Source organism: Zootoca vivipara, chromosome 4 (assembly GCF_965207765.1).
Source record: "Zootoca vivipara chromosome 4, rZooViv2.hap1.1, whole genome shotgun sequence".
In the NCBI taxonomy this organism is placed as follows: domain Eukaryota; kingdom Metazoa; phylum Chordata; class Lepidosauria; order Squamata; family Lacertidae; genus Zootoca; species Zootoca vivipara.
In genome coordinates this window covers 98,009,384-98,034,222 of record NC_142587.1, presented here as the reverse complement: position 1 = coordinate 98,034,222, position 24,839 = coordinate 98,009,384, and the positions used below count along the sequence as shown (strand labels likewise).

General features: G+C 43.5%; 1 protein-coding gene across 3 annotated transcripts; it reads right to left on the bottom strand.

Annotated features, from left to right (window-relative positions):
- Window positions 1–9,702: 9,702 nt before the first annotated feature.
- LOC118078759 (uncharacterized) lies at window positions 9,703–23,272 on the bottom strand. 3 transcript variants are annotated; one of them, XM_088668867.1, is made up of 7 exons: window positions 23,136–23,272; window positions 21,416–21,908; window positions 21,153–21,234; window positions 20,813–20,895; window positions 15,107–15,154; window positions 14,145–14,271; window positions 9,802–12,992 (listed from the first exon to the last, which is right to left on the bottom strand). In XM_088668867.1, the coding sequence occupies exons 2-7, from the start codon at window positions 21,815–21,817 to the stop codon at window positions 11,734–11,736; spliced, it is 2,001 nt and encodes a 666-aa protein (XP_088524993.1). In that variant the 5' UTR covers window positions 21,818–21,908; window positions 23,136–23,272; the 3' UTR covers window positions 9,802–11,733. The 3 variants fall into 3 exon arrangements, with proteins under 3 accessions (XP_060130014.1, XP_088524993.1, XP_060130015.2); XM_060274031.2 differs by lacking the exon at window positions 15,107–15,154 and having other exon boundaries at window positions 9,703–12,992; XM_060274032.2 differs by lacking the exons at window positions 21,416–21,908; window positions 23,136–23,272 and having other exon boundaries at window positions 15,107–15,377; window positions 21,153–21,237.
- Window positions 23,273–24,839: the final 1,567 nt, after the last annotated feature.

The window sequence follows — 24,839 nt, the reverse complement described above, 5'->3', positions numbered from 1 at the left end:
CGGAGAGGAGTCCAGCTTCTAATCACAGACGCCATTATCGCGACGCCGAAGACTTGCCCGGTAAGCGCCCGGAGCTCACCGACTTCGGAATTAATCAAAAGGCCCCCCCCCGTGAAGAACGGAGGTTTAAAAATCTGTGAGTGAATGAAAGAAGGAGATTAGCAGCATTGAAAGCGCTGCCTAAGACTGGATAGAGAAGCGCCGGGGGGAGGGAGAAGGAAGGTTGGTGAAACACTGTATCATCGGCTGGTGAGCGGCCGCAACAACAGCTTGTGATTAAAGAGCGACTAGAGAGAAAGTATCACTATTTGAGCTACAAAAGATCGAGTGCTGAGTGCTGAGTGTTATATGGAGCTCCTAAAACACAGACAGAGAGACTGAGAGACTGAGGGACACGGAGACCGCGCTATCTAACCCCCGCTATTCGATTGGACTGTCGGTGATTTGTGACTTTGTACGGTGTCTATGAAAAGGAGAAGGGAGGTGAGGAGGTGGCGGGACTAGGTAACAGCTTCGTGAAAAGGAAAACGTGGTAAAGAGAAGGGAATAGGCGAAGAGGGGAGAAGGAGGTGGTCCGGGAAAAATGGCGATTTTCTGTTCTTGCCAAGCTGCCTGAGTAGACTTCCGTCATCTTTAAGGAAGTGGAAGAACTTTGAGAATTGGGTAGGAGTGCCATCTAGTGGCTATACAACCTAATTACACCCTGATTTCTCACCACCCTCTGAGCTTGTATTTTTGTGACCTTCAATACCTCCAGAGGGAAGTAACGCAGTCCTAGACCCCCTAATCCTGAACTTTGAAATTTGTTGAGTTTGAATGCCTCTGTCCTAAATCTCAGCTTAAAACCAATGGCACAGTAGAGGCCCCACTGAGGAGACTCCCACAAAGGAAGGACTAGGGCTCAGCTGAAAACATCACGGAGAATTTGAAGAAACATAGGACATCTGTGCAAGGGAAATCCAAAAGTAGGGAAAGACGTAGGATTATGGGATCCAAAACCAGAGCAGCGACGGTGGCTGGAAGACGCCAATCTCTTGCGAATGACAATGACCCGTTAGGAGATGTCAAGGAATTGATGACAGAGATGAACAAAACTTTAATTGTTGAAATAAATAAGACCCTAAATGAAAAATTAGATTCCGTAGAGAGCAAATTAGAAAACAACTCCAAGGTAATCTCCGAATTGACGGGACAAATTAAAGAGCTTTTTGGCAAAAGTAAGGAAATGGAGAAAGCTGTGAAAGAGCTGAATGTCAAAGTTAATAATCAAGAGGATAATATAAGCAAATTGACAACGGAGAGTAGAGATCTGAAAAAAACCCAAGAACGAAATGAGAAAGAGAGAAGAGATCTGATAAGAATGCAGGAGGAGTTGGCGGACCAGCTTGCCCTAGTAGAGATGAGGCAGAAAGAACTGATTTTGAGACTAAGAGGCGTACCGGAGAGACAAGGAGAAAGGATTGAGGAGAAATTAGTTAAGGAATTGGCAGAATGGCTATGTGTCAAGGAGGACGACCTGATGCTGGACGTTGACAAAGTTTATCGAGTAAGAGGTGACCGATCCAAGAAATTTAAAGGTCCCGGGGACTGCCTGGTATTCCTAAACTCCGGACTACTAAAAGACAAAATTCTCCAGAGAAAGAAACAGGAACCTCTGGTGATAGAGGGCAAGACTATTGCTATTTTTAAAGAAATCCCAAAGAGGTTTAGACTCAAAAGACAAAAGTATAAAAGACTGACAGACGCCCTAACAACGAAGGGAATTTGGTATGTGTGGGAGTTTCCGGAAGGTCTCACATTTACATTTAAAGATAGAAGAAAAACAATAAAGAGTGTGGAAGACGCAGAAATTTTTTTGGAGAGAGCAGGAAAGGAACTTGTGGGTGGGGGAGAAGGAGGAGAGGAGGAGAATTGAAAAAGTATCAAGCCACTAAGATTTGATTATATGTAAAGTACCGCATTCCTATTGAGGCGATGATGAGATGAATATAACTATTAGCAGTAGAAGTTTTTGTAGTGATTTTCTTCATATTTTTTCTTATTAAGATAATAAAATTGGTTACATCAAGAAGAAGGAGATAATTTTTTAAGAGGAATAAATACACGTACATATAGATACTTGTACACTTAATTTCACATAAAAATAGTAATAATAACATCAGTAATAATAACATCTATAATCTAAGCATGGATCTAAATATTGTGTCGTGGAATATTAATGGGTTAAATTGCAAGCGGAAAAGAAACAGAGTAGAACATATATTAAAAAAAGGGAATTGGAACGTGATCTGTTTGCAAGAAACGCATGTTGTAAAAAAGCATGAAAGGGTCTTAAAGAACGAACGACTGGGGTTGGAGTATATATCGGCCGATAAGAGAAAGAAAAAGAGGGGAGTAGTGACGTATGTAAAGGGGAATCTAAAATCAGAAAAAGTATTTCAGGACGAAGAAGGGAGGGTGGTAGGGGTACGTATCTACTCTCCCAAAGGGAAAGTAATGGTGATAAACATATATGCGCCAAATGGATGCAAATCTGGCTTTTTTTTGAAAATTGAACAATTATTAAATGAAGTGATTGATGGGGATGAAATAATTTTGACAGGGGACTTCAACGGTGTTGTAATGCCCAATATAGACAGAACAAGTGCTACTAGAAAAGGAGGTAAGCTGCCTAAGATCTTCTTTCAGATAACTGATAATTATGAGTTAAGTGATATATGGAGGCTCAAACATCCAATGGAGAGGAAATTTACGTATTATTCTGAGGCTAAGAAATCAGCCTCTAGGATAGATTTGATATGGATCTCCACTGACCTAGCAATATTAGTCAAAAAATGTGAGATAATGCCCAAATCAGTAACCGACCACAACCCGATAATGTTAAAGATTAAAGAGGAAAGGAGAAACACTAAAAGATGGAGAATGGATGATAGGATATTGAGTGACGAGACCTTTGTCCAAAATTTAAAAGAATTGGTTAAAGAATTTTTCCAAATTAATAGAACGCCAGAGATGGATATAACATCGGTATGGGATGCCAGCAAAGCCTTTATCCGAGGGTTGTATATACAGCAGAAAAGCAGATATAAAAGGGATAAACAGGAAAAATTAGAGAAGTTGAAAAAAGAGATTGAAATGAAAGAGAAAGATCTGGGGGAAAATCCGAAAGACAGTACCTTAATGACACAGGTGAAAATTCTACAAAATAATCTGAAGCAATTAATGGATGAGGAAATAGAGAATAGGATTTTGTGGGCAAAACAAAGATCCTTTGAACTAGGGAATAGATCAGGCAAGTTATTGGCCTGGCAGTTAAGGAAGAGACGAAGCGAACAACAAATTATAGCAATAAAGGATGGGGGAAGGATTAAAACCAATCCAGAAGAAATTCAAGATTGTTTTGTGAAATATTACAGCAAACTGTATAAAGGGGAAGGCGTCAGTAAAAAGAAATTGGAGAAATATTTTGACAAATTTAATGGAGCCAAATTAAGTATGGAGGAATTGGAGAAATTAAACGAACCAATCTCGTACCAAGAAATAGACGAGGAGATAAATAAACTTAAGCTGGGAAAATCACCGGGTACGGATGGTTTGTCCGGGAAACATTACAAAGTGTTGCAAAATGAACTCAGAGAAGTATATAAAGCAATGGTAAATGGAATATTAGAGGGAGGAAGGTTCCCCAAGACGTGGCAGGATACATTTGTCACCCTGATCCCTAAAGATAAAGAGAAAAGAGATGAATTAGGGAATTATAGGCCAATTTCGTTGCTGAATATTGATTATAAATTATACGCGGGAATTTTGGCAAATAGGATCAAAGGTGTTTTGAATAGAGTTATAGGCAAAGAGCAACAAGGATTTTTACCCCAAAGAAAGATGTCTAGCAATATTAGAGTGCTGTTAGATATATTCGAATATGTAGATTGGAGCCCTAGCAAGAAAACAGCCTTTGTATTTTTAGACGCCGAAAAGGCTTTTGACAACTTGGCATGGGAATTTATGAGAGAGGCGTTAAGAAAATTAGGAATTATGGGTAGATTTATGGAGGGAATAAATGCAATCTATAAAAAACAAATGGCAAGGCTGATTATCAATGGGGATATCACAAAAGAGTTTGAAATATCTAAAGGGACGAGGCAGGGATGCCCATTGTCCCCTTTACTATTTATATGGGCAATGGAATTTTTGTTGAAGGATATTCTAATAGACAAAGATCTCAAGGGTATTGTGGTCGGGAAAAGTGAGTTTAAAGTGCGAGCATTCGCTGATGACTTAATAATAATGTTGGAGGATCCGGTGGAGACCCTACCTAAATTGAAACAAAAACTATTGGATTATGGGAAGGTAGCGGGATTAAAAGTTAACAATCAGAAAACCAAATTGATGATCAAAAATATAAGGAAGGCGGAGGAAGAAGAAATACAAAGGATTAGCGATTGGGAGATAGTGAAAAGAACCAAATATTTGGGAATAATTATATCTAATAATAATGTGGATTTATTTGATAATAATTATGATAAGATTTGGAGAAAAATAAAAGAGGATTTTGAGAATTGGAAGGGACTAAATTTAACATTTGCAGGAAGGATCGCCGCAATTAAAATGATGATATTACCAAAATTGATATTTTTATTCCAAATGCTGCCGATAAAAATTAAAAAAGACACATTTAAGACATGGGAGAAGGATCTAAACAAATTTATTTGGCAAGGTAAGAAAGCAAGAGTTCAATTTAGGATATTAACAGATGCAAAAGAAAGGGGTGGTTGGGGAGTCCCAAATTTGAAATTGTATTATGCAGCATCCTGCTTGTGTTGGATGAGAGAATGGTTCCTGTTGGACGATATAGAACTACTCAAACTGGAGGGCTTCAGGAACATCGGAGGTTGGCATGCACACCTATTGAAAGAAAAGAGAGAAGAATACTCATCATTTACTAATCATGTCTTTAAGAAACCCTTATTCGATATATGGCAAGAATTTAGAAATTTACTAGAACCTAAAGTCCCCTGGTGGATTTCACCGCTAGAAATGTCAGCGACAAATAAAGAACCTAAAGGGGGCAATTGGCCAACGTACAAAGAACTGATTAGGAAAATTAATAACCAGTATGAGCTTAAACCATATAATCAGATTAACCAATATTGTCAGAGCTGGCTACATTACCTCCAAGTGCAATCCATATTTAGGAAACATAAAGCAGTAGGATTTGAGGAAAAGGGATCAAAATTGCAGGAAATTTTATTAGAAAATCAGGGGAAACAACTGGCAAAAATGTATAAATTTTTACTTGAGTGGGAAATGAAAGATGAGCTAGTTAAACATACAATGATAAAATGGGCTCAAGATATAGGGAGGGTAATTTATGTAAAACAATGGGAAAAATTATGGAGGAATGATATAAATTTCTCAGCGTGCATGGCAATAAGGGAAAATATATGGAAGATGGCATTTAGATGGCACCTGACACCAGCTAAATTAGCTAAAATTTATAGAAATGAACAAAATAAATGTTGGAAGTGTAAAGAGAAATTGGGTGATTTCTATCATTGCTGGTGGGGGTGCAACAAGATTAGTAATTATTGGTCAGATATATACGAAGAACTGAAAAAAATGCTTAAGTTCACATTTGAAAAAAAGCCAGAGATCCTGCTGCTGAGCATGATCCCGGAGGATATACCGAGGGACAGAAGGAACATTCTCCTCTATGCATGCACAGCAGCCAGAGCGCTGATCGCCCAAAATTGGAAAGGAGATAGGATCCCAACCATACAGGAGTGGTATATAAAGCTAGCAGAATATATGACCCTAGCGAAATTAACCGCTTTAATTAGAAAGACACCTAAACAAAATGTAAAAGAAGAGTGGAAATATGTAGAGGAGTATTTTCATAAACAAAAGATCAGCACAAAGTTGGTGATATGTTTAGATTAAGAGGCACAAGTGGATAAGAAATAAAGAAATGGGAAAAGGAAATTAGCTAAATGTATGATAAGAAGGAGAAGCCTAATTGAATTTAATTACGAAATGAAACCGGTTATAAGTGTTTGGAAGTCAAATCTTATTCTGCACTGTTTCTTTTAACCATTTTCATCAACTCTTGCCCGTCTATTTATCTCTTTCCCCCCTCCCCCCTTTTCCTTCTATCCCACTTCATTTCTCCCTCCCGCCCCCCACACCGACTTACCTTAGATACTTTCCTTGCTCGATTCTCTTCCTCTCTCTAGTTCTCTTTCTTTCCGGTTCCTTATATCCAAGGCTTGGAGCATTTAGATTCTTAAGTTTGTTTAGTTATATCAATTGATATTTTTGAATTGTTGTAAAGTTTGTTTTTTCTTATATATATGTATTTTCTTTTCTGTATGTCTTTGAAATTTTAATATGCAATAAAGATCTTTATATTAAATATTTTTTTTTTAAAAAAAAAAAAAGGTTCTCCAAAGCGACACCGTTGAAGAAAGCGGGGAGTCCGGGGGAGACCATAAACCTGGCGGCCAGCAGCATCTCTGCACTGCTGTCCTTTGCCCAAAGCTTTCCCCAGTTCACAGTAAGTAGTTTGCCTTCATGCATTCATTTCTTGGAATACTGGGGGCCAGGATGAGGCCAGAGGTTTTTCCTGCCCCCTTTCCTGATGCTGCCCTTCCACCTCTGCCCAGGAGACTGCAGGGCCAAGGGAGGTCCTCTGGGACAAGGGATTGGGCCCAAGACAGAGGGAGGCCCTTCCTTCCTGGATTGGGGCTGCTTCTTGCTCTCTTGCACCCATCCAAGGTGGGTTTCATAGCATCATCTAACCTGGATTTTTCTTTCCTCTGCAGATGACAGTAATTCAGCTGGAGTTGGCCAGCTTCTGGCTGAATCCAAAAGAAGGTAAGCCCCACACCTTGGAGACAGGGAACTCCCTTGTCCCTTCTTTGCCCAAGACTCACCTCCCAGGTTTTCTTGCTGGGAGTCCTGCAGGACCTGCTCCCTGCCTGGCAGGCCTTTCCCACCTGGCCTGGGAGGGCAGCGCCCAGACGGACTCCAGCTACAAGAAGCGGAGGGGGCTGAACAGACTCTGGGGTTGGGGTCTTGTTGAGGGGTGCTTGCTAGCAGGGGTGCTTCCCGCTTCCTTTGCCCTCCATGGTCTCCCTGCCTGAGCTGACAGAGCTGGTCTCACAGGCGGAGTTCAGGACTCCCCGACTGCTGGTGCTGGCCGACTTCAAAATCTGGGCCAAAGCAGCTGGCTCTGGGGTGCTCAGGACCAATAGGGAGGGATGATAGGAACTGTAGTCCAAGAGCTGCTGGGGACCCAAGTTGGGGAAACCCTGCTTTAAAGCAACTTTTGTGTCTGGCCTGCAAAGATGGGACCTGCCCACGTTTATATTTTCTTGTATTTTGTTTTCCTCATGACCTGTGTGTGTGTGTGTGTGTGTGTGTGTGTGTTTAAAGAGGGCAAATTGAAAGAGAAATTGTATGGCAAGTTGTGGAAGAATAAAAGGTTGCAGTTGGGGGGAAAAACCACACAAAAACTGGGGGGTGGACTCCTAAAGATTTTATTGGGGGGGGGGCAAAGACCCCTAGGCCTTTAAGAGGTGGTGCCTATTCCCTACCCCGTGTCTCAGGATGGTTACAACATAAAAAACATAAAAACACAAAACACCACGCTTTAAAAGGGCATTAGCTGTCAAACAGCAAAAGGCCTGGTTAAAAAGGTGCCGATTTACCTGGCTCCTAAAGGTGTATAATGGTTTTTCCGACCTTTGTATGGATTCTTTTATGGGAAGTGAGTTTGGAGCTATCAGCGAAGCTCTTTCAACAGGGGCATCACAACAGGGGGCGGGGGGGCATGCCGTCCCGAGCTCCACTCTGCGGCGGGCAGTGCGCCCTGGCCCTTCCGCACCCATCGACGGTGGCCGCCATCACGGAGAGGCCGCCTCGATGCTGCTGGCTGCCATCCGCCACTCGAGGCTTGGGAGTCACGGGGGCAGGGGCATCTCACGACGCAGCATCACACGACGTCACCATCGCATGTCTACGTAGACGTCGTGCGACGCTGCATCGTGGGGTGGTCCCTCCCCGCAACTCCCAAGTCTCACTCGGCGAGGCGGAGGCCAGTAAAAAGACTTGATTACCGCCGCGGCAGCTGGAAGCCAGTTGCTGCTGCGGCGAGCGAGTCTTTTTTCCGGGTGCTGCTGCCCCGAGCGAGGCATGGGAATCGGGGGGGTTACCCCACAACGCAGCGTCATAGGCATGCGTGCAACATCACGACACCACGCCCTCCGGTTTTGCCGCCCCAGGTGTGCCGCGTGTGTGCAGTCCGTATGGGGCGCCACACGGGCGCCGCCCCCAGTGACAGCTGGGGTAGGAACGCCACTGTCTTTCGACATTCCACGCACTGATAGTGTTTCTCCCCTGTATGAATTCTTAGATGGGAAGTGAAATTGTGGCTGTGACTGAAGCTCTTTCTACATTCCACACACAGTTTCTCCCCTGTATGAAGTGAGAGGAGCGCCGACTGAAGCTCTTTCCACATTCAAAGCACTGATAGGGTTTCTCCCCTGTATGAATTCTTTGATGGAAAGTGAGACTGTGGCTATTGAATTTTATAACAAATAAAAATACAAATCTCTGTTTAAAACAATAAGTTTTATTAATTTCTTTCTTTAGAAACATAGACGTACAACATGCATATATTTCATATTCTTCTCTCTCATAACATTTTACAAAAAGAAAATAGAAAAGGAAAGAATAAAAGAAAAAAAAGAAAAAGAGAGAAAAAAAGAAGGGGGAAGGAAAGATACTAATATAGAAAACAAACAAACAATCTGTATACAAAAAAAGACAAAAAGAAAACAATTACATCTCTCTATATGTACAATCCACACCTTCTTTGTGATAACTTCCAATTATTCTCTCTGTAATCTACATATTAACCTTATTTTATCACACAATTCTGAATTTACATCTACATTCGCCCCCCCCTTAAGAAAGTCAGGTTCAACTTTAGTCTGCCATTAGGATTCTGGGTATACCACTACTATTTAAATACTCATCAAACATCCTCCATTCCTTCTGTGTTTTTTTGTTTCGTTTGTCCTCTTATTCTTCCAGTGGTTTTTGCTAACTGTAAATATTCTATCATTAAAGTTTGCCAATCCATTATGCTGGGTGCATTTTTGTTTTCCCAATTTCTGGCGACCAGGACTCTTGCCGCTACAATTCCATACAATAACAATATTCTTTTTGTGGTTTTAATATCCTCTGGTATTATATTTAATAAAAACATTTCCGGTCTTTTTCTAAATGTGCATTTTAACATTTTTAAAAGATCTTCATAGATGTTATTCCAGTACCTACATATTTCCGGACAATTCCACCACATATGTATTAGAGACCCTTTTTCCAGCACATAGAATATTTATTTTTATACTTCTTGGCTAACTTTTCTGGTGTTTGGTACCACCTGTGCATCATTTTAAAGATGTTTTCTATTAAGTTATAACAGGCGGTAAACTTTAAATCTACCCTCCACAGTCTTTCCCATTGCTCCATCAGGACATTGTAGCCAAGGTCTTGGGCCCACTTCACCATTACTGGTTTAACCTGCTCCTCTTTGAGTTCCCATTCCAACAGCAGGTCATAAATATGTGAAATACGTGAAATGTACTTCCCATCACTCAGTATTAGTTCTTTTTCAAATTTTGATTTTTCCTTTGAAATGCCCATTTTTTTATTCTGATTAAACCTATGATTGATTTGAAAGTATTGTAGCCAGTCCGAAAGGTATTATTTTCTCTCTTCATATTTTTTCAATATTAGCTCATTTTGTTTCTTTTCCAATAAGTCCTGATAGGTGGCGATCTTTATCTCCATATTTAGTGTCTTAACTGTTATAACGTTTGTTGATGATGTCCACAAAGGGATCCTGGGTTCCAAAATTTGTATTTTACCCAGATCAGGTATAATGATTTTCTTACTAAGTGGTTCAGGAAACCCTTGTGGACCTTAACCTTATCGTAAAAGTAGGTAAGAGTGCCAGCCAAATCGATTTTCCACTCCTTCCAGGTCTAATATTTCTGGATTTTTCAAAGTTACCCATTCCTTTAACCAGACTATGCCCGCTGCCGCATGGTACAACTCTAAATTTGGGAGAGCGAACCCCTCCCCCTTTCCTGTCTGTTAGCAGCTGGTACTTTATTCTTGGTCTCTTACCATTCCATATAAACTTTGTTATATCTTTTTTTCCACTCCTGTGTGCGTTTATTTTTTTATTTTTAAGACGGCAAATTGTATGGCAAGTTGCGGAAGAATAAAAGGTTGCGTTTGGAAAAACACACACAAAAGGTGTGTGTGTGGCCTTCTCAAATATTTTATGGGCGGGGGGCAAAGACCCCTAGTTGGTGCCTATTCCCTACACCTACATGTCTCAGGATGGTTACAACATCAAAGCACAACATCAAAGCACAAAACACATTTTAAAAGGGCATTAGATGTCAATCAGCCAAAGGCCTGGTTAAAAAGGTGCCAATTTGCCTGGCTCCTAAAGCTGTATAATGTAGGGTTATCAGATGTCCCTGGTTCCCAGGGACAGTTCCCAGTTTTACCAATCTGTCCATGGCCAAAGATGCCAGCGGCAAGAGGCACTGTGGCCGCTGCTGTTGCCAGTGCGGACGGCTGGGCTGCATTAGACGAGCGGGAACATTCCCCCTCCCGCTCCCACCCTCCTCCTCCTCCGCCTGCTCCATTTGCTGCTGATGCTGCTTCCGCTTGTTTATTGGTGTTTTGGCGGGAACCTTGCCCCGAGGGCTGAGGGGAGACGCGGAGGGTGCCGGCATATGGTTTATGATGTTCCTTCCCAAATGTCCGAATTTGAGAGGGGTGCGGATGCAAGGAAAGGATCGCTGATGGCAGTCATAAAGGCTGGGCGCTTTAATTGCCCGACCAATGGAGACACCATCCTCCCACCTCCTCACTTGTAAATAAAAATAAAAATACTCAACCACATGGCTCCACCCTCTCCCCACACAGTCTCCCTATTGCATTTTTCTCTACTTAAAGTGTCAGACAGAAAATAGGGGAGGTTCATATTATAATAGCTTTCATTATCTATCCGTTTGTATTCCTCATGTGCCTTTTTCTGGGACGATCTGACTCTCTGTCCCCTCTCTACCCCCCCCTTTGTTCCTTCCTTCCTTTTCAGTGACGCTTCCAGGAATCCCAGAAAAGAAAAGGGGGGGCCTGAACCCACGCACCTACCGACCCACACCTCCCTCAGTTCCAACTATCCCATCCTAATTTTGCTTCCCCTTCTCTTTCCCCCTCCCCACCCTTCACCCATAACCAAGGAACCTGACTCTGGTTGCCATGTAAACTACATATGTTTACAAAATGATGCTCCCTACTAATAATCCGGATGCTACTGTCTTTTAACCCCTTGACTGCTGCAAAAGAGTGTCCCTGGATTCATTGAAAAAAACCTGGTAATCTGGTTTTTCCGACCTTTGTATGGATTCTGTTATGGGAAGTGAGTTTGGAGCTCTGACTAAAGCTCTTTCCACATTCCACACACTGTTTTTTCGGGGGAAGACCCTTACGCCTTTAGGAGTTACCTATTCCCTACACCTACAGGTCTCAGGAAGGTTACAACATAATAACACAACACAAAAACACAAAATACCACATTTTAAAAGAGCATTAGATGTCAATCATCCAAAGGTCTGGTTAAAACGGTGCTGATTTCCCTGGCTCCTAAAGCTGTACAATGGTCTTTCCGACATTAGTATGGATTCTTTTATGGGAACTGAGATTGGAGCTCTGACTGAAGCTCTTTCCACATTCCACACACTGATAGGGTTTCTCCCCTGTATGAATTCTTTGATGGGAAGTGAGAGAGGAGTTCTTACTGAAGCTCTTTCCACATTCCACACACTGATATGGTTTCTCCCCTGCATGAATTCTTTGATGGGAAGTGAGACTGGAGCTGTGACTGAAGCTCTTTCCACATTCCACACACTGATAGGGTTTCTCCCCTGTATGAATTCTTTGATGGCAAGTGAGAGAGGAGCTCCGACTGAAGCTCTTTCCACATTCCACACACTGATAGGGTTTCTCCCCTGTATGAATTATTTGATGGTAAGTGAGATGGGAGCTCTGACTGAAGCTCTTTCCACATTCCACACACTGATAGGGTTTCTCCCCTGCATGAATTCTTTGATGGCAAGTGAGAGAGTTGATCTGATTGAAGCTCTTTCCACATTTCACACACTGATAGGGTATCTCCCCTGTATGAATTCTTTGATGGGAAGTGAAAGAGGAGTTCCGACTGAAGCTCTTTCCACATTCCACACACTGATATGGTTTCTCCCCTGTATGAATTCTTTGATGGTTAGTGAGATGGGAGCTGTGACTAAAGCTCTTCCCACATTCGGCGCACTGATAGGGTTTCTCCCCTGTATGAATTCTTTGATGGGAAGTGAGAGACAAGCTCTGACTGAAACTCTTTCCACATTCCACACACTGATAGGGTTTCTCCCCTGTATGAATTCTTTGATGGTTATTGAGAGAGGACCTCTGACTGAAGCTCTTTCCACATTCCATGCACTGATAGGGTTTCTCCCCTGTATGAATTCTTTGATGGGTAGTGAGATTGGAGCTGTAACTAAAGCTCTTTCCACATTCCACACACTGATATGGTTTCTCCCCTGTATGAATTCTTTGATGGGAAGTGAGATTGGAGCTGTAACTAAAGCTCTTTCCACATTCCACACACTGATAGGGTTTCTCCCCTGTATGAATTCTCTGATGGGAAGTGAGATGGGAGCTCTGGCTGAAGCTCTTTCCACATTCCATGCACTGATAGAGTTTCTTTCCGATGAGATTTTGTTGATGGGAAGTGGAATGGCTGTTCTGACTGCAGCTTTCTCCACACTCCAAATTTTTATGTGGCTTCTCCTCTCTGCGGATTTTGTCATGGTTACCTTTGTTCTCGATTTCCAATTCATCACAATCTGCAACGGAAACAAAAAAGGGATTAGAGCCTCAGGAACAAATGGAGAAGAACTGGAGGCAGTTGGGGAGGTGTTCATTAGCTGTGTTTTTTATCATTAACCAACATATTTATTATTAGATTCCATTGAGTTGTTGAATGTTGCTTTGTTTGATGTACAGTAGTGGTCAAAATTGTGGAATACTTTTGGGGAAAAGTGTTTTTCAGAGGGTTGATCGCTCAAAACACTTCTTTTGGAGTAATATCATAAAATTATATGTCAATGGAATGATAATTTAATCAAGAATGCAATCAAATAAAGTTTGTTTAGTTACCCGTATTCTATCAAACGTTATAGCCAAATAACCAGAAAAAGGAAGCACAACTTGCTTAGGTTGACTTTTCTCAGTGTGTTATGTGATTGTTATCAAGTTGGAAGCCGCCCAGAGTTGCTGGGACAGCCAAGCCAGATGGCCAGGGTATAAATAAAAATTATTATAACATCTGCAATGGTACCTTGATTTAAGAACAGTTCTGTTCCGGAAATGATAAAGTTTGTAAACCGAGGTACCACTGTATTATTATTACCTGAGATTTAATAAGCCTAGCTCTTCTCTGGGATGAATTTTTTTTGGCCCAGTCATGGCATCCTCTCCATCTCCAATGTCAGTCGTCTCTTTGGTCAACCCAAGACTGACAGGAGCAAAAACAAAAACATAAAAACTGAAGCTACTTATTTTTCCTAACAATTCTGAAACTGACATTTAAGATGGCCTGGGCAGTTCAGACCAGCTCAGCTGTGGTAGAAAAAGGAATAATTTGAGGAAGATTGTTCAAAGAAAAAAATGTAATTCACTGTTTATTGTGGAGGTGTTAGGTTCCCAGGTGTTATAGGGAACGCTCTAGTGCTCTATGAAAATATATGAGGTTGGAATCCCGTTCGCAATATGAAAAGCCCGCAACATGAAGTGCCATAGCTGCGCATGTGCACAGCACGATTTGGCGCTTCTGCGCATGCGTGAGCGGTGAAACCCGGAAGCAACCGTTTCCGGTACTTCCAGGTTGCCGCCGGACACAACCTGAAAAAAAAGGAACATGAAGCGGACGTAACATGAGGTATGACTGCAGAGGTATTTTTCAAATTTCCAGGCACATATGACGATATGATGAATACCAAGAGAGGCCACAATCCCACGAATCTCCTCCATGACCTCCTCATACAGAGCTCTCTGGTCAGGATCCAGCAATGCCCACTCCTCGTCCGTGAAACAAACAGCGACATCTTCAAAGCACACTAGACCCTAAAAGAAAAAGGGAAATGTCCTCCTCTGAGACAGCAGAAATATGATCTGCTACACAATGCTCTGTTGTTTCCTTCCTGTAAATTGCAGCGGTGTTTCAATAGGATTGCTTTGCTACACATTTTAATTCTGGATGCTTATTTTATTCTGCGTTTTAATTATGAGTGTTCGTCTTTGTGCAAATAGGGGGTACTCCACCTTCTGTTTTTCAAGTCATTCTGCCTACACAAGTTACAGGGAACCAGGCAGAGGGCCTTTTCAGCAGTGGCACGCGCCCTGTGGAACGCCCTCCCACCAGATGTCAAAGAGAAAAACAACTACCGGTACCAGACTTTTAGAGGACATCTGAAGGCAGTCCTCTTTAGGGAAGCTTTTAATGCTCAATAGATTATTGTATTTTAATACTTCTGTTGGAAGCCACCTAGATGGCGGGGTATAAATAAATAAATAAATAAATAATTATTACTAGTATCATGAAGCCCGTTAAATTAACGGGTGCTAGAACAGTGAGCTAAGAAGGACTTCCTGCGAGGCATCATGGCGTGCGCCATGGCACCACGGAGCTCTTGAGGGTGGCTGGTGAGTTCGCGTTGCCTGAGCGGCTCCTGAGCCACCGTGACCGCCGCTGCCATTGCGTGGGTGCCGGGGGGTGCCCGGTGGACCATCCGGGAGGCTGCCACCCCCTCCCCTGCGAGTGCGGCGGGTTGGAATCCAGGACACCCATCCGCCGTTGATTGAGCGAAGCCCCAAGGCCCAGGATTTCCCGCCTCGCGGTGCGCCGGGGCCTCGAGGGCAGAGGGAGAGAGAGGAGGTCGTTGGGGGTAATAGCCCAAACCTTTTTGCTGCTGCGGCCGCCGCTATCGCCACCACTGCCGCGCTTGACCTGAGGAGGGAGAAGAGTCCCTTGGAGAGTGGAGCCTCGGACCTGGCAACTTCCCTGCTGCGGCGGCGGCTGCTGCCGCATCGAGGTCACCCGGCTGCCCAGGGCCCTGAGACTGGGGAGAACCGGGGGCGAGCGCGAGCTGCGTGAGGGAAGGAGGGAGGTCCTGCCAGCCTGGCCCAACTGCCCCGCCATCGATCTGCTGCCGCTGCTACCGCCACCAATACTGTGGGAGAGGTAGGAGGACGGACTGAGGCCGCGAGGAAGCACACGGCTGGGCCTAGGCCCAACCTGAGCCCACTTTCCCGCCAACTAGTGAGGAAGGAGCGAGCCAGAAGCCCAGAGGGAGGCCCACTAGAAAGGCCTCGTTTTTTCCATTTTTTAAATATTTTTTTTAAAAAATATTATTATTAAATTAAATTTTTATATATCTATATATCTATACATATATTTTTTTAAAAAATATATTTTTAATAAAATTTTTATATATATTTAAAAATAAAAATAGATTCTTTTTCTCCTCTTCCCCCCTTTTATCCTTAAATTTTTCTTCTACAAAATAATTTTTTCCTTCCCCCTCCTCCTTTCCCCCTTTTGAATAATAATTTTTTTCCCTTCCCCTCTTTAACCAATATTTATATTATTACTACCGTTTATCATCTTTCACCTTTTAGCACCCAACTCTTCTCTCTTCATACATTTTAACCCTTTAAGAAAAAACAAAGCATCACTTCCGGTTTTGACCGCGGATCGCGATTGGGCTAAAAACGGGAGCTCTGCAGCCCCGAATCTTCAGCTGGAAAAGAGGGGGGCTAGCAAGGCTAAGCGGCTCCCCAAAAAAGGACAGGAAGGTGATTCCTGTCTGAGGCGTCGGCGGTTCCCAAAAGATTCTCCAGGAGACCTTCGCAGACTGCAGAAGGAGGGGGAGAAGCTGGGCATTGCGACAGTGAGAGACCAAAAGCCGAAACCCGACGCGATCGTGCATGGTAAAATTCCTTTTAATCGAACCCTTTTAAAAGATACCTCCTGGGCATGAGAGAGAACTTGGAAAATTAAAGGAACGTAAGAAAAATCCCCCCCACTGAATTGGATTTTAAAACCGGATAAACCAATGTGAAAAGTGAGGTGAGGGAAGGAGCGTGATAAGAAATAAAGCGCAAAGCAAGAGACGCCGCCAGGATATGACAGGACAACACAATATAATGGAAAAGCAAAAGAAGTTAAACACAGGAAATGTAAACCAGAGAAGAACTTCAACAGCAGAACATGAGTTGGATCTTAAAGAACTGATTCTAAGCCTTAAAAATGACAGAGGAGAAATCAAACAAGATTTCAAAAATGATATAGGAAAGATTAAACAAGATCTTACAGAAATAAAAAAGGAAATGAATGATAGGATTAAGAACCTGGAAGATAAAGTAGAAAAAATGGAAGGAAAAATGGAGACCAATGAAAAAGAAAAACAAGAAATAAGGGAGCAAATAAGTAGTACAGAAGAAAACTCCAAAAACCAAACATTGGAATCGTCATTGAAAAACTTGGCAAAAGAAAAGAGAGAGGGGAAGAAAGAAACAGAAAAAATAAAGAAAGAACTAGATGAACAAAGGGCAGCATTGGAAGCATCGCAAGATGCTCTCGCGATGATGCAGATGAAATTAAAGGAGAAGACTCTGAGATTCAGGAATATCCCAGAAATACCCAACGAAGTAATAGAAAAACGAATTGTAACTGCTCTGGCAAAATGGCTAGACTTAGAAGAGCTGGATATCAAAACGCGAATAGAGGAAGCTTTTAGAGTTAATTCCAAAAATGCGAAAGCAAATAATTGGCCGGGAGACTGTCTTGTGTCTTTTACAAACATGTGGCTGAGAAATAAAATCCTAGAAATGAAAGGAAAGAAGAAATTGATCATGGAAGAAACTGAGATAATCATCCTAAAAGAAATTCCACCCCGGCTGATTCATAAGAGAAAGAAATATCAATTCTTAGCCAAGCCACTAAAAACGAAAAAAATATTCTTCAAATGGGAATACCCAGAAGGAATGGCCTTCTCTTTTAAAGGAAGATGGAGGAGATTTGACACGCCAGAAGCAGTGGACAGATTTTATAGAACTTATGCTCAAGAACTGGGAAGGTATAAGTCAAAGACAATTAAAGGTAAGACCCCAACGAATGAAGAAGATATAGAAGATTCCAGCAAAGATGAACTAGAAGAAGAAGAAGAAGGTGTGGAAGAGGATGAGGAAGGAGAGGAAGGACAATTGGAAGAATGACTGATATATTCTAAATAAAACCTGATTAAAATGTTAAACCTGCAATTATACTTAAGAGTTTGATTAGATTAATCACTTCACAAGAAATATTTGATTAATGAATTTCCTTCATCTTGCTTAGCATAGACACATGATATTAAGAACAATTGTAATTTTAAATTTAATTCTTTCGCCCCTTTTTTTCTTCTCATTCCAAATTGATATATAACATTTAATAAATATGAACCTAAGAACAATTTCATGGAACGTGAATGGCTTAAATAAAGAAAAAACGGAACAGGGTGGGGCACATACTAAAAAAACAAAATTGGGACGTGGTTTGTCTCCAAGAGACGCACATAAATAAAAAACATGTGAGAGTCTTAAAAAATGATAAATTAGGAATAGAATTTGTCGTGGCAGATACAAAAATGAAGAGAGGAGTTGTGATTTATATTAAAAGTAAATGGAATCCAGAATTAATATGGACAGATAGAGAGGGAAGAAGTGTTATGGTAAAAATGACGATTGAAGGAGAACAATGGTTCTGGGTGGGTATTTACGCCCCCAATGGGAGCAAAACGGCTTTCCTGAAAAGCTTGGAGGCTCAGTTAATGAAAAATAGAGGGAATAAAGGAAATAAGACGAATCTACCCAAAAAGTTTATGGATATTATGGAAAACCTAAATTTATTGGATGCATGGAGGTTTAAGAACCCCATAAAAAAAGAATACACACATATTTCTGCACGCCACCAAACTGCTAGTAGATTAGATACTATATGGATTCCTAAAGAATTGTCACTAAGAATACATAAAACAGAAATAAGACCTCAAACCCTCTCGGATCACAACCCTGTGACCCTCTTGCTAAAAAATGAACAATATCAAAAAAATTGGAGGCTTAATGTCTTTATGTTAAACAATAATAAGACTATCCAGGAAGCAAAAAAATTGCTAAAGGGATACTTTGAGTTAAACTATAAGGGTGAGGTCGACCCCCTAATAGTATGGGATGCGGGCAAAGCCGTGATACGCGGTTATTTTATTTCACAAAATGCAAAAATAAGGAAAGACAGAGAACAAAGAAAAGAAAAACTCCTACAAGAGATTAAAAAAAAGAAAAAATTCTTTATAAAAACCATAATAAGTCAGTAGAACAAGAAGTTAAAATTTTGAGATTGGAGTTTGAAAAAATAATTGATCATGAGATCGAACAACAGATACAATTCTGGAAGTATAAAAACTTTGAATGGGCTAACAAACCTAGCAAATTGTTGATGTGGCAAATAAAAAAAATGAAAAAATGAAAAAATAATCAACAGAATACAATCGGAGGGAAGATATTATTATAAAACAGAAGAAATCATTAAAAAATTTCAAAAATTCTATGAAACACTATATCAAAAGGAAGAAATACCCATCCAACAAATTGATGAATTCTTAACAAAATACCATTTACCAAGAATACCAATGGGAAAATTAATACCACTGAATAAAGAAATAACGATCTCAGAATTATCAGATGCAATTAAGAGTATGAAAAAAGGGAAAGCCCCGGGCCCAGATGGGTTACCAAGAATTCTATAAAGAATGGCAAGAAGAATTACTAATCCCCCTTAGAGATTTAATGAACATAATACTTAGAAAAGGAAATACGCCCCAAACATGGACTGAAGCCCAGATAATATTAATGCCCAAACCACAAGCGGATCTAGACAAACCAGGTAATTTTAGGCCAATTTTGCTATTAAATAGCGATTACAAAATATTTGCAAAAATCCTGGCCAAAAGATTAAGTAATATTTTAGAAGATATAATTCACAGGGACCAGGCGGGGTTTATAAAAGGGAGATATGCAAAAGAAAACATAAGAAGTATCGTAAATATCCTGGAATGTTTAGAGAGTCGGAGATAAGAGAGCATTGATGCAGAGAAGGCCTTTGATAGGGTCTCGTGGCCCTTCATGATAAAAACAATGGAAAATCTAAATTTGGGGGGGAAATGGGAAATGCAATTAAAGCAATCTATAAAACTCAGGAAGCAATAATCTTTATAAATGGGAAAATATCAAACAAAATAAATATTATGAGAGGCACCAGACAAGGGTGTCCTTTATCTCCCATTCTTTTTATAATCACCCTAGAAATACTGTTAAAAAACATTAGAGAACAAGAAAATATTAAAGGAATAACTATTGGCAAGAAAAGATTCAAAATTAAAGCATTCGCGGACGATATAATCATAACGACAAAAGACCCTATCGAAGGCATACCCAGTGCAATTGAAAAGATAAAAGAATATGGAGACGTAGCAGGCCAGAATAAGAAAGAGGGAGAGAAGACAGAAAGGGAGAAAGAAGGAAGGAAGGAAGGAAAGAAGGAAGGAAAGAAAGAAAAAAAAAAAAAGGGAAGCGGGGGTGGGGGTCGCCGCCTTGATTCGGCGCCAGAAAAGAGCGGGAAGGGACCCAGGGGCAAAAAGCATTTCCTGCACAGCGTGAGGCAGCGGGTGTCGGTTTTAGGAGAGATGCGTACAGCCTCCTCAGAGTTGTGCGTGGGGAGAGAGTGTGCGTAGGGGGTGGGGAGAGAGAGCGCGTGTGTGCATCCAGTCTCTGCGTCCAATCCCTGTGTCTGTGGGGCACAGGCGCAGTAGCGCAGACACAGGGACTGGACGCAGAGACACTTGGACTTTATTATATAGGATTGTTGTTGTTGTTGTTACACAAGCATTCCAGTTTGCCTGATGGATGGATCCACTTTCTCCCCTCCTCATGAGCTGCTCTGGAGGTTCCCTCCCAATGCCCTAGAGTCATGGCGAGAGGGAGGAATGGGGGGCAGGCCCCATTTTGCAGCAGCTGGTGCTAGTTAGGTGAATCCAGACCACTATTTGTCCACTGCTTAGAAACCAATTTTAGCATTCAGTGCTCAATCTACAAATAAAATACGGTAAGCCTATTTTGGATGGCCATCTGTCTTGGATGATCTAGCAGAGATTCCTGCAATGCAGGGGGTCTCCTGGCTCTTAGAGACAAGCAGGGAGGGTGGCTTCTGGCAAAAGGAGAGGGAGACACAGGTAGCTCCTCCTTATCCTGACTCACCTCTGCCTCTCAACCTCCCTCCTCCCACTCACCTCCTTCCTCTTTTGCCTCTGATTCTGGACTCCATTCTGCCACAGAGTCTCCCAGCTCACTAAGCCCTGTTAGCCCTTCAGCTTCTGACACCTCCTCTTCCCAGGCTTCCCCCTCTTCCCTCTGACCAACCATCCTTCTTCTACCTCCACTTCTTGGGCTCTGAGCCATCTCCCCTTCCTGGTTCCCCAGCTACATCCTCCCACTATTCCTCTATGCCCAACCAGTCCATGACATTGCTCCATCCCTTGGCCCCTGTCCCCACAAGGCAGCTTCCCCTGACCTGATCTGGTTCCACAGCCGCTGCTTCCCTTCTGCCCCCATGAAAAGACGGATCAGGAGGTCTTACTGGCATCATTCTGTCACCTGCAAGAGAAAAAAGGTAATCAGGACTCCTGGAGTGCGTCTCTAATTACAGATGGGCCTTTGAGAAAGCCTTACCTGTTGAGAGCATTTGGAAGTATGTGCCCATTTCATATGATTGTTGTGCAGAAATACATCTCCCCTCCTCTGGACCCTTGTTCCCAATTGTCTCCCCCCAACCCAAGATGAAAAGAACCCTCAGATGAGTTGGAAAACCAACAGTATGAGACCAAACGGAGACAAACCACCTTCCTCCTTACCCAGTGGCCTCTCTCTGGTGTCCAACGGAGGCCTCTCTGCCTCACAGGAATCCAGGTCCATTTCTGCAAAATGATCCTTTCCCTGAAGAAGAAACAAGGATTCAAAAGAGAGAATGGTGAGAAAAAATAGAAAGAGAATGAGAAAGACTTGAAGGATGTGAGATCTCATTCCATGGATGCTTGGGTCATAAGTAGACCATTATGGGATATTCTCTGTCCTGTTTGGAGCCCCTTGGGAGTATCCAGAGGGAAGTCTCTCTCACCTGCTTTCTCTCCTCTGCCTGACTCAGGAGGAAGCCTTCGGCCAGGGCCACCACCTGGGAACTGGTCTCCGCTCCGCATTCCCTCACCCAGCTCTCCATCTCTGAGGGAAGGACAGCCAGAAACTGCTCCAAGATCACCAGGTCCAGCATCTCATCTTTCATGTGCCTTTCTGGCTTCAGCCACTGGTGGCAAAAGTGGTAGAGTCGGCTGCAAACCTCTCGGGGTCCTTTGGCCTCCTGGCAGCAGAACTGCCTCAACTTCTGGCTCTGCACCTCTGAGCGGAGGGTGTCCTCCTCACCCAGGATTTTCTGCACTGGGTTTTCCCAGAATCCCCCACTGCTCCCAGTTTGGATGGCATGGCCTCTTCCTATTCCAGGGCCAGCTGAGTCTTGCTCATCCATCCGTGCTCTCAGGAAGCCTCTAAGAGATCGGAAGGAACCCTTTGGTCTTCTGCCAAGTTCTGTCTGTTGTAATGAGAAGCTCTAGCAAATCCTACAATTGAAATACATTGTTCTGTTACAGAATTTGTAGGACCGGGGGGGGGGGGTTGTTCCCTGAGCAAACATGGATGGGTCTTGCTGGGAACCAGAGCTGGACTGCACCAGATCCCAGACCATGAGCTCTCTTTTTGAAAAGAAAGAGGAGGAGGAAGAGGAGAAGAAATAAGTCTCTAGCCTTCTAGCAATGCAAAATGTGGAGGCAACTGAAGAGATTTATGTGAGATTAATCAACCTGGTTTCTGCTGCCTTCCACTAAATGCGACTAACAAGGGAATCATTTGTATCTTGTAAAAAATGAATGCTTGGCTCTAGTGGGGGTCCTCACCGAGGGGTCCTCAGGAGTTGCTCCCCACCCCCACCCCCACTCCCCTTCTTCTGTCTCCTTTTCTTGCACTTGGACTCTCTGCCGCTCTCAAGACAGACTCCTGGGGTGGGGTCCCTTTTTCTTTGCTCTGAGGGCCAGGTATGTATCTGGCCAACCCCCTGAAGGCCAAGTGGGTGGGGCAATTTAGGCAGGCAATTTATTATCATTATTATTGTTGTTGTTGTTGTTATTCTGTTAGAAAACTGAACACACACACAGCCATTGATGCCAAGGTCGCTGGAGGCTCAGTGAGTAGCAGCGCCCATTTCCGTCTGGTTTTCCAGCAACAATCCCTTTGGGACAGAGAGGATGTGGTCCTGGGATGCCATGCTCTGGGTGCGAGGGGATTGCTGCAGTGGCCTCCGTGTGGAGCTGCCCTTGGAGACGACTGGGAAACTGGTTTGCAATGCAGCAGCCAGACTATGGGCTGGGATCCCTCTCTTTATTCCTGGCCTTTCTCTCCCACCTTTCCTTCCTTCCTCCGCGTGGGTTTTTTTTGGGGGGGGGGCTAGTCCACCTCCTCGTCCAGCTTTGGAAAACCATTTGCACATGTTTCATCTGTTGTGCAATGACGCTGAGCGATGTCACACAGAGTTAAAGTCCTAGGGACTCCTTTGTTTGAAGAAGGGAGATTTCGTGGGAGTTCGGGATCCTCTGATCTCCAGGAAGGAGAGCGTTGCAGACCTCGCCCCTCCCTGGCAGGACCCTCTCCTCCCTGACTTGGGGTTGTCCCCCCCCCCCCGCATGAGCAAATCAGCCCCCCCCGGCACCCTCCCCTGCTGCAGCCCTGGGACCCCCACCGTCTCCCCACTGCACTCTCGAGGGGGGGGGGGGTTAGAGAGAGAGGATACTCACCAGATCCCAGGAAGGAGGAGACAAAGATGCAGCCCTTGCAGGAGAGACACCAAAGCGGGAAAGGACTGGGGAGGGAGGGGCCTTGGCTCTGGAGGACCTGACCTGCTTCCTGTCCTCTCTAGGAAGGCAGCTCGGTTCCCTTTGTTGTTGTTTAGTCGTTTAGTCGTGTCCGACTCTTCGGTTCCCTTTAACCCTTGCAAAGCCGATCTCGCCGTTTTATTATTTTTTAGGGATTTGGGGGTGCAGTTGCCCCCCTGGCTACGCCAATGTCCGGATATCCTTTTGGGGGTGAGGCTCTTGGTTGGACGCTGAGCATCTCCCTCTGTTGGCCGGAAACCAGAGGAACAGCTTGCAGGGAAAAGGAACCTCCTCCTCGAATTCAGGAGTGGAGAGAGAGGAGGGGATCCAAGGGTCATCTAGTCCAACCCCCAGCAATGCAGGAATCTCAGCTCAAGCATCCATGGCAGATGGCCGTCCGATCTCCGCTTAGAAACCTCCAAGGAAGGAGAGTCCACCACCTCCCAAGGGAGACCTTTCCCCTGCCAAACTGCTCTTAGATGCCCCTCAAGGCAGCGGGTCCTGAGTTCTAGCACTGCTGAAACCATTGTACTGGCTACCAAGGAGTTCAAAATAAATAAATCTCAGTATCAAAAAATTATTATTATTATTATTATTATTATTATTATTTATTATATTGATCAGATGAGTGTTTTCCTTTCGAAAGAGTCAGGTGGAATCTCCACAGCTGCTAATAGCATAACATTGAAAGGCTAGTGAAATATGGGGAGCCCTAGAGCATCTGCTTGTAATGCAGAATGTCCCAGGGTCAACCCCTGACATCTCCTGCAAGGACTGGACGAAATCCCTGCCTGAAACTCTGGGGAGCTGCTGCCAGTCAGTGCAGACCAGGTGTCCTCAAACTATGTCCCATGGGCCAAATCCAACCCGCCAGGGTCCTGAATCTGGCCTGCACAGCCATCTCAGAACTCTCCATGTGCCCAAGGCTGAAAGCTTCTTGCCGCCCACACAGTCAGTCCCCACGCCGCACTGAAAGGCCAGGGGGACGGGGAAGTGTTGTCTCTTGGCTTGAACAGCGAAGTTGAGGATGGTGGAGGAAGGCAGACTTGGGTCGATTCGGTTTCATTACCTAGACGTCGTCGTTAAAGGTGGAAGAAGGAAATATAGTCCTAATTTTGTGAGTGTCACAGCAGTCTTTCCACTCGTGATTTACATGCTCTGAGAGTTGGGATCTGTTTTGATATTTTAAATTTAAAAAGGGTGGAGTGGACCCAGATATTGACCATCTCATGAGCCCGGGGAGCCACATTCTGATTGAAGGAGGCCAGGATTAGCCCCCAAGGCCTGGGGTGTCACTTCCTTGTACAGTAGTAGGACTTGGAATCCAGGAGAAAACTCTTGGAATAGCCTTGCCAGGTGCTCAGGGACAGACTCACCTGTCCCCATGTCTTCCCTTTGCACATGTGCTGAGGTTGCACATCCCTCCCCAGGGGTGATTATTGGAGAGACTCAGACCTGCCCTCCTTGCCCCCCACTCTACACTCTCAGATGTGGAGAAGCCCTCCTTTCACAAGGAAATGACAGCCTGACTTTTGCCTTTCAGCTGCTGGAGGAAGATCAGCTGTTCCTGCTGGAGGTGATTGAGAACTGCCAGGCAGCTCAGCTCAGGGGCTCCGAACTCTGAAG